The sequence below is a fragment of the Anopheles bellator genome, chromosome 2 (assembly GCF_943735745.2).
Source record: "Anopheles bellator chromosome 2, idAnoBellAS_SP24_06.2, whole genome shotgun sequence".
NCBI classification, from domain to species: Eukaryota; Metazoa; Arthropoda; class Insecta; order Diptera; family Culicidae; genus Anopheles; species Anopheles bellator.
The window spans coordinates 69517067-69525914 of NC_071286.1; the positions used below are offsets into that span (position 1 = coordinate 69517067).

At 52.6% G+C, this 8848-nt stretch overlaps 1 protein-coding gene across 1 annotated transcript; it reads right to left on the reverse strand.

The window, feature by feature from the left end:
• Positions 1-2129: 2129 nt before the first annotated feature.
• Positions 2130-3976, reverse strand: LOC131210363 (geranylgeranyl transferase type-2 subunit alpha). The gene is made up of 4 exons (XM_058203598.1): positions 3920-3976; positions 3627-3865; positions 3382-3560; positions 2130-3312 (listed from the first exon to the last, which is right to left on the reverse strand). Exons 1-4 carry the CDS (start codon positions 3920-3922, stop codon positions 2135-2137), a joined length of 1599 nt encoding a protein of 532 aa, XP_058059581.1. The 5' UTR covers positions 3923-3976; the 3' UTR covers positions 2130-2134.
• Between the last annotated feature and the right edge of the window lie 4872 nt (positions 3977-8848).

Consider the following 8848-nt stretch of genomic DNA (forward strand, 5'->3'; position numbering starts at 1 on the left):
GCCAGCGGCTGTTGACCAGCTCGCCATTCAACCGATCATTCCGCTCGTCCAAGCGACTCCTGGGTCCGTGCGGTCCATCATTAATCTACTTACTTGGCTAGCGTTTAGAGGGAAAGAGAAGGACCGAGGTTCGTACAGCAAAACGCACACCCGCACACAGGCACACCTACGTAAGATAGCTTATTAGTTTCCTGTTTTTACGCTTTTTGCGATTCCGTTCGCTTCGTGAGCTTTTCCAACGCACGCCGCGCTAATCCGTTCACATGCCCGACCACCCAAGGCACCCGGGACCGGAAACTGGGGGTGCGGAGGGGCACTGTTTGCGTAGGAAGGCTCGTGCTTTATGTTGCACCGCAGGCCACAGTTTTCGGTGCCGTGCCCGGCGAATGGCCCTTACGGTGATTGCTTCCTTCCTCATTTGGGGTCTCTACACCCGGATCCTGCGGTGGCTGCGCTCAAATACACAGACGCACACGTTGCACTCACTTCCGGTTTCCGCGTGGCTCCGTTGTTTGGCCGCGGGTGCGTGGCGGTGCTCGGACCCTTTCCGTCCGGTGTTTGTTCCAATTCTTGAGCCGTGCTTCGCAGGCCTTCGCAGACGAAACTGGGCCAACACTCGGAGCCGAGCTTCAGGTACAACCCATGTCTGGCGCCCTTTCATTCGGAAGGCATCGCGATCCTCTGGTTCCGACGGGCTGGAGTGTCGTTGGCAAATGCACAATTTTCCCGTGTGGCCGTGCGGCTTTTGTTTGTGGGCCGGCTTTCTCCTCGGCAAGGACACTCGCTGTGTCCTGCTCTGGCGCTACCTCGGTGGCGTCCCGGATTTCAACGGAAATAACGAGCAAAGCATGAGCACGAGTAGCCTCGCTGGCGTCCACATTCGGGCGCCCATCTCACCGGCCGACATTGATTCCTTTCACCGCCATGTTCCGGCTCCTTCCCGGAATCGGGCTGGGAAGAAAAAAAAAAGCGAAAGGGAGAAAATAAAAGGAGAGCGATCGAAAAGGATTATGCTCCGGCCGGGCGTGCGGGAGTTGTCCTTCGCCGGATGTCTCCGGGATGTTGGCTTTTCCTGCACGCAGCAGATGCTGGGGATTCAGAGCGATGGTAAACAAGGTTTGCATCATCAAGCGTTTCATTAGCTGTTTTACCAAGCGACTTACCCGTGTAGCGGCCATTAAAGCCCGCTGTTCGGATGCTCTCCAGGAAACGGGCTTCTTGCCGGAGAAGAAAAAAGGATGTCACTGTGCGGTGCGGTTAGCCGAAGATGGCCCCTGGCATGTTGATTTGCTTGCATCTCATCAATCGCACCGTGGGGTGGCATAAGAGAGAAATTAATAAAAAAACACAGCAACCCATCTCCGATCCCCAACTGTGCCCCAGTGGCCGCCGGTGGAAGAAGGTGAGGGCCACCGACAACTCATTACATTCCATCCGGAGCGCTTCGACCGCAAATAGTATATTGGAAATCGCTCGCTACGCTCACCACAAATGCCGCAATTATTTTCCGTAAGAAATGGGTTCCCTTTGATGAAAATATTTTGCACGGCGATACGGTGGGGCCCGAGAGAGGGAAAAACCAGAACCACGCCACGGTGGGGTGCTTCATCCAGAAATGGATTTTCGTGGCTTCGGACGATACTGATTTATAAGTGTCTATTGTTCCATCATTACTCACACTGGTCGTTGTTTGATCATGCCATTGGAAAACTCTATTCATTGAAAAGGAAAACCGAAGAACCCTTCCGTTGATATGAAAGAACCGGTCACTTACGAGCGGAGCACGTAAATAGTGAATCCGACTTAGATCTCGGAGTATAAACGACATTCGTTAGGTTCTCATGAATTTTCCCCTGAAGGGAAATTGTTGGGGAAAACACCTTGGGGAAGGAAAAACCGTACGCCATGGTGTCTTAGCTGAAATCGTTTTTAGAACATTTTAGAACACTGTCTATTTAGCTATGCTTCAAACCGTGGTTATTTTCACTCAATCTCGTTACACGCGTTACGTTCGTGTAACGCTTCCGTTCTGCTAAAGGTATTTATCATTCCGATAAGCATTGTGCTGGGTGATAGCGATTTATTTGTGCATTGGTAGTGTTTAAAAGCCCTAAACCTAGGATCGGAATGCTGACTACAACACAAGTATGCTCACTTTGGCCCGTATGGTTTCTGCAACCTCGTCACTTTTATCTTTCGCCTCCAAACTGAGTTCCGTTAGCAGAGGCAGTTTGGGGATCGAGGCGTCCGTTTCCAGTGCATTTTCGGATAAATTCAACCTCCGGCAGAACACCGCATCCCGCAGAGTACCCACGTTCCGTTGCACGAGCCGGTTGTGGCTCAAATCGATTGCATCCGTAGTCGCCAGGTACTGGCTGTAGTTTAGAACGGTCAAGTCCAATCCCGCCAGATCGATGGATGCCGTTAGATCGCCCGCTTCAATCCACAGTTCGAGCTGCTTTTCGATGGCCCACTTGCTAGCCAGATCACGGTAGTAGCCGCGTCGCAGCGAATCAACGCTCTCCAGTTTCGCCAGATGGTCTCGAATTGTCCCGTAATAACCCCGCCGGTCGATGGCTTTCATCAGCAGGGCGGCCGTCAGCAGTGTCCACTTGCTGTCCGGCTCGAATCCGAGCAGCTCCTGGCAGGACATTAGCTGCGCCTTTAGCACCTCTACGATGGCCGAACCGAACTCGTAGCCGAACTTGGGCATCTTCACGCCGACGACGATCCCGTGCGAAGGGCTTTTCAGTTCCAGATGGTGCTCGATTCCGTCCGGTGTAACGAGGGTCACTTTGGCGTCGTCCATTTGTTCGGCGAGGGCGACGGCAGCGGTCAAAACCCAAGTCGTTGCGGACGAACTATCCCCGACCGGCTTCCAAGCGCCGATGTCGTTGCAAGCATCACACCCCGACACGGTCAACCGATACCCTCCAGCCGCCAGTTGGATCGGTTTCGTGAAGGACACCACGGCCAGCCGCTCCGTTGTGTCCACCCGAAAGCAGGCCAGATCCAGCTCCGGCTGGGTGTACCCGAGCAGCCAGCGCTGATAGAACCACGCACTGCTGTCGTTCGGGTCCGTGAATGCCGCCGTCAAGACGAGTTCCAGCTCTTCCTTCAGCTTCTCCTCGCTGATCGGGCGACTCGGATCTTCCGTGTGCGGCGCGAGCAACGGCAGCAGCTGGCTCCGGTAGTGCCACGACGAGTAGTTGGAGAAGTTTTTCTCGATCTTTTCCGTACAGAAGGCGAACTCTTGCTCCGGCGGAACTTGCGCCTTGGCCACCACGTATCGCCGATAGTCCCAGCAGTGAACTGAGCGAGAGAACGAGGGAAACCATTTTTAGTATTGCAGCTTGCAACGTAAAGAGGAGCCACACTTACAGTTACGTTCGTCCAGCTTCAGATACTTGGTGCAGAGGTCCACTTCCTTCTGCCAGTTGGCCGTAGGGGCATTTTCCAGGATCCAGCATCGATGGTGCCAGGCGCAGTACGATTTCGGGTTCACCCTCAGGCACATTTCGGTAAACTCCAGATCGTCATCGAACACTTTCTGCGCCTCGCTGGAGAGAAAGAGGACCCAACGGAACCATCAAAACCCGGCCGGATCCCGGAAACCCGGATCTTACGGTTCGCTGTCCTTCTGCTTCAGTATGCACATCCGCCGCACGTTCCACAAGGTGGCAATGTCGGGATTGTTGCCGAGTATGCTGCTCGTCAGGTCCTTCAGCGCGGGATCGAACTCCTGGGCCGCCTTTTTCGCCAGCACTTTGTCGATGGCCGCCCGGTAAACCACCACCTTTTCCTCTTGGGCCTTCTTTTTCCGAGCCGCCTCCTCGGCGCTGGTGCGCACCTTCAGTCGACCGTGCTGGAAGAGGGAACGTATGAACCATGCGGTGCCGGAATAAACCGCTTTTCTTACCATTTTCACAGTTTTTCCCTAGGCTGACGAAATTATGAATCGGCCGAGACGGTTTTTTTTGTTTTGTTGTGATTCATCATTTTCTTGCAGCTTCTGACAGGCGACCGAATGGCTGAGTGCGTCAAACTGTCTCTGGCTGCGTTCGTTTGTTGATCCGGCTGCGGCCTGAAATTTCCTGTCCCGCTCTAGCGCCAGCTGTCTCTTTCCCGCCGAGCTGTAGAAAACCAGAGACCAGGAACGCAAACTGGCAGTTTACAAACCTACGAGCGAAAAACAGAGACCGGGAACACAAAGTCGAAAGTTTCCAAACCTTCAGGCGGTCAGAAAAGTTCAGTTGGCGGAAAACCTCAAAATTCGAACAAGCAGGAAATATTTGAAAATTTCCGTACGTTTAGTTAACGTTTTGTGCACGTGTATAGGTATTTTCCCGTCGAATTTCTCGCGTACGGTAAATTTTCACTGTTTTGTCGAACATGTTTTAGCCACCGCAGTTTAGTTAGTCCAAGTGACTCGATTTTGTTCGACTTAAAGTACAGTTGAATGTACGATTGGGTTTTCAAACTTGGTTGTGATTTTGTGCCGGAAGTCGCGCTGGAAAGGCGCTTGAAAAGCCGGTAACGTGTGGAGGAGACGGAAAAGCGCAAAGTGAAACAAGAAGTGCAAAATTTCTGTCTATCGATCGATCGATTGTGTGTTTTCTCGTCTGGTGTGCGAAAAATGCGTTTCCATAGTGCACTGCGATGAAAATGGTGCCGTGAGACAAAAATGCGGAAACCAGAATAAATTCTTCGGCTCGAAAGGCAGAATATCCGATCCGGAGAATTCGGAGTTTCGCATTCCCGGTGCGGTCATAGGAAAAGGGTGCAATTGAAGTGAAAGCGTGCGTGCGTGAGAGTGAGCGAGAGGCGAGCGAAAGAATGGCAAAGAGCGAGAGATAAGTTCAATTGGCAAAGTTCAATTGGATAATCGTGAGATCAGAACGAGCGAAGATCGTCTCCGGCGGCCAAAAAAAAAGGGAACCGGAACCACGTGGGAGTGAGCGAGAGAGAGAAGCAGAAAGAGTTGGCTAGTGAATTGATAAGGAATCGGTCCGTGATCGATCGGAGTGCGTGCTGAACCTGATACTCCGATGGAAAAATTGTGAATGTTCGACAAAGCAAGGTAAGTTGACGATCGCTAGAACGCGGGCAGCTGTTTACGGACCGCTTCAAAGCGGGTTATTTATACTTCTCGGCTCGGCAGTGAAATGTTCACCTCCAGCATGTGCCGGGCGAACCTTGAATATCGGCCTCGCCCGAGATCGGAACCGTGTTCCGTGCCGGGTTTCACTTACCGCGCGGTCGATCGGGGAAAAGTGTTGTAATCCAAGTTATTTGATCCAACCATTCTCTTCGTTTTTGGGTTTATTACTCCTAAGAAAACAGATCATTTTCCGCCGAAACGGGTTAAATTCTTGGTGTAAAACGTTCGGTTGTTAACTGAATTGCCGCTATATTTTCGTGAAATTCTATTTTCACTACACTCTGGCGGAACATTCTGGTTCGGAAGCTATTTTCGTTCGAGCATCGCCATCCCCCCACACAGCATCCCGCGACCCCAACGAACGCTGGACGCATTTCGTTGCGCACGTTGGGTTTTCCTCGCTTTTCCCTGTCCCACCCAAACAGCGACGGGATGATGCGAGCTCGGAAACAAAAATATATGCTGTGCACCCCAAACGAAACAACATACGCGGAAGCCAAACATCGCGAAGGAACGCGTTGGGGTCGGGAACTCGTCTCGGCAGACGATTGATGGGCAGCTTCTTCTGTTGGGGCTCCTCAGACACAAGAGGCGACAGAAACTTGTCACTCTCCCGCGATGAACGCGAAAAAACAAAATTGGACCACCCGATTTGGGGATCGCTTGGTGAAAAAGCATCATTGGCGGGAAGCATAAACCACAGCATCCGCCGGAGTGCAAAAAAGCCGGACGAAGGAACGCGAAACGTAAACGAAAACGGCGGAACATGCGTCCCAGCGTGTTTCTTGGACGCCGCTGGGCCAACGGCCAACGGTGGGATTTTTTATTGTCTGAACTCCTGACACCGGCAATGGTTTGTTATGATCGGATCGGAAACGAATGGGAACGGGGAACGCAATGTGTTTCGGGCGCGCTGAGGGTGGCGTACACCTGTTAATGACTTTGACCTTTGATTCGCCCCCTGACCGACCGGGGTGCGTGCCGGGAGATTTTGGGCAGCCAATGAGAGGATGCGTGTCGATGAACCGACCGGTAAAATCGGTGCCGGGTGGCCCGTCGGATGATTTCACGCTGGGACACCATTTTCTTGGGAATCAAGCCTTGGATTTTCGTGAAAAATGATCTCCAGACCGCACAGCGAAGGTTCATCAATTATGCTGCCGCGCATTGTCTGTCTCCGACGGTTGACCAGCCCGGTACAGCGATCCATCAAGGGCGTAGTTCTAGAATTTCACCAGAACACGAAACTCTCGCGACCATCGCGGTCCGGTGTCTGGAATGCGGTTGGCGTCTTACGTGATGGAGCCTTTTTTTCCCCCGCGTACCGAATTTTGTTTGACAATTCGTTGACGTTTTGTCACTCCAATCTCGCGGGGACAGGAAATTGGACCAACATCGGATCGGGCTGGGTGTTGAATAAATAAATTACTCGCTCGCTCTGCTTTCTTACTCGGTCCGGGTTCGCTTTCTCGGTGGACTTTCTAGGTTAGCTGCTTTCCCGCCGAATGTCGCGGGAAAACGTTCATCACCACGAGCTGTGAACCAATATCGCGTGTAGACCGAATGTTCCGTTCAATTTTGGGCCCTCCCAGTCGAGAGACCCGGTCGCTTCCGGTACGAAAGAGAGACGCCAATATCTTGAAGATACTGCTCTCCGGGAGGAATGTGTATTATTTGATTCAACTTGTGCCCGGCCATTTGTCGAAGCCAGTGGCAGGAATCATTCGCACGGCCAATATCCGTCGCCAGATGTCCCGTGTGTGGTTTAATTATTGAACAACCCACCGTCTCGAGATTCGCGCACACAAAATGAAGGGGTTCCGATTTCGTTCTTCTCGATTGGCCCCGGGTCAATCATCGATACGGAACACCCGGTACCGTCGAAGCCGATGACCAAATCCGGATACTCCTGACCGGGGGCGGTACGCTTCATTGGTTCCATTCAATTATCTTCCATGAGTTTCCAGTTTGACCGTAAAATCATAATTCGGTTAAAAACTTCTTTTCCTGCCTAGGCCATCGCGAAGTTCTCGGCCGGCGGAGTGCTCTGGGTGCGAGTGGCGGGAGCCGCCATCCGATCCGTCCCGGGCTCGGTAATAGGCTAAAGACAGACGTTCGAGGACTGCACGCAGTTTCCCGCGCGTGTGTTCCTCTCCCGGATCGTCACGGACTTCGGTAAATTATGATAAATTGAAGTCCGGTCCCGGTGCTGCAGATGAACCTGGCAGCTGGGGTCCTCCGGCAGCTTAGGGCCTCTGTTTGGCGTTGTTTTCGGAACGCTGCTTTCGGGTGTGTGTACGTACCGTATTGGAAATGGTAGAGAATAATCCAAAGCATACAAAATCATTTCGAGGCCTTGTGGGCCACTCGAGCGGAAAGACGAACCGAGCCGAGCGTTCTCTGCTCTTTCTGTGTGCCAAATTAATTCAATTAAAGCGAGAGAGAGTTGTTGGTGTGTCAGTTGATTAGCAGATCCCCGAGAACTTTGTTCGCCATTTATATGCCCCCTAACGAAACAGGGCCCTTGCACCACACTCTGGTTCATTAAATTCTTTCGCTCCCGGGAGGAAAAGGCCGTTTTTCCGGCGGCAACAATCCAATCGAACCAACATTATGCTGCCTTTTTCAGTGCACTTTGGGGCCCGGTTCTGCCCACGGTTTGCATGAGCTCTCAGCGCATTAGTGGTCTTATCGAATCAGAATATGATGTTGCCTTTTACTCCACAAGGAGCAGGTAGGAGACCAAACAAGAGCCACGAGCATCGATCAATTGAGTTGAGGATTTTATTTACTCCGCGGCCGTCATGACCTCTTTGATGTTGCACCCTGTTGCAGTGCCCCAAAGGTAAATGGGTTCGATCGCTGGGGAACTAACCACAGTCCACACTCCTTCGGGTTTCGCTCCTGGCGACCCACCGCGCTAGACCTGCGCTCTTCCTTCGCCTCGAGCTTTTTATGGGTTTGTCGACTGTCTGGGTGCAGGATTGCTTTTTTAACTCACTTTCCCTGGTCGTCCGACGATGACGACGGAGACGTCTAGGACCCGTAGTAGCGTCTGGTATATCAGCCCCACACGTGGAACCCGCTCGATACTCGCCAGGGCACGACGAGACATAGCGAATGGATAGCGAATTCATATCGCTCCCCCGAGCCCCAGAGATATGGGACCGGCGCTGCGTCCATTCCATAACGCAATGAATTCTAAGTTCCATGGTGCAGCTTAATTGCATCTGCATCTCTCTCGTCCACCGAGCGCGGCCCAGAGTTTTATTTATTAATAAATACATCGCACACAGCGCCGACCACTTTGGAAGGCCGGAACACTTCCGGTTGCAGTGCACCGCCGGCAGTTGGTCGGTTTGCCGATTTACATTTACCGGCGTTGTTCCGGCGGCGGAGTGCAGCACTTGCAATTTTCATGCAGCGAGAAAATGAAAGTTACGCGCTCGTGGCCAGAGCACAACATTAAATTTTCCACAAACGCCCACAATGGACCCCCCTCCCCCCCGGGTGGTGGATGCGAGCGCGTCCGTCCATGGCGCCGGAATGGGAGAGTAATCCGATCCAGGACCGCCAGGGTAAACGGTGCGCACCGACCAGGACCGGAGGACGACTTGCATTGCGGAGTCGAAACTCTAATGCTCATAAAATTTAATTTCAATCCGGCTGCAATCACCGCCGGAGCCG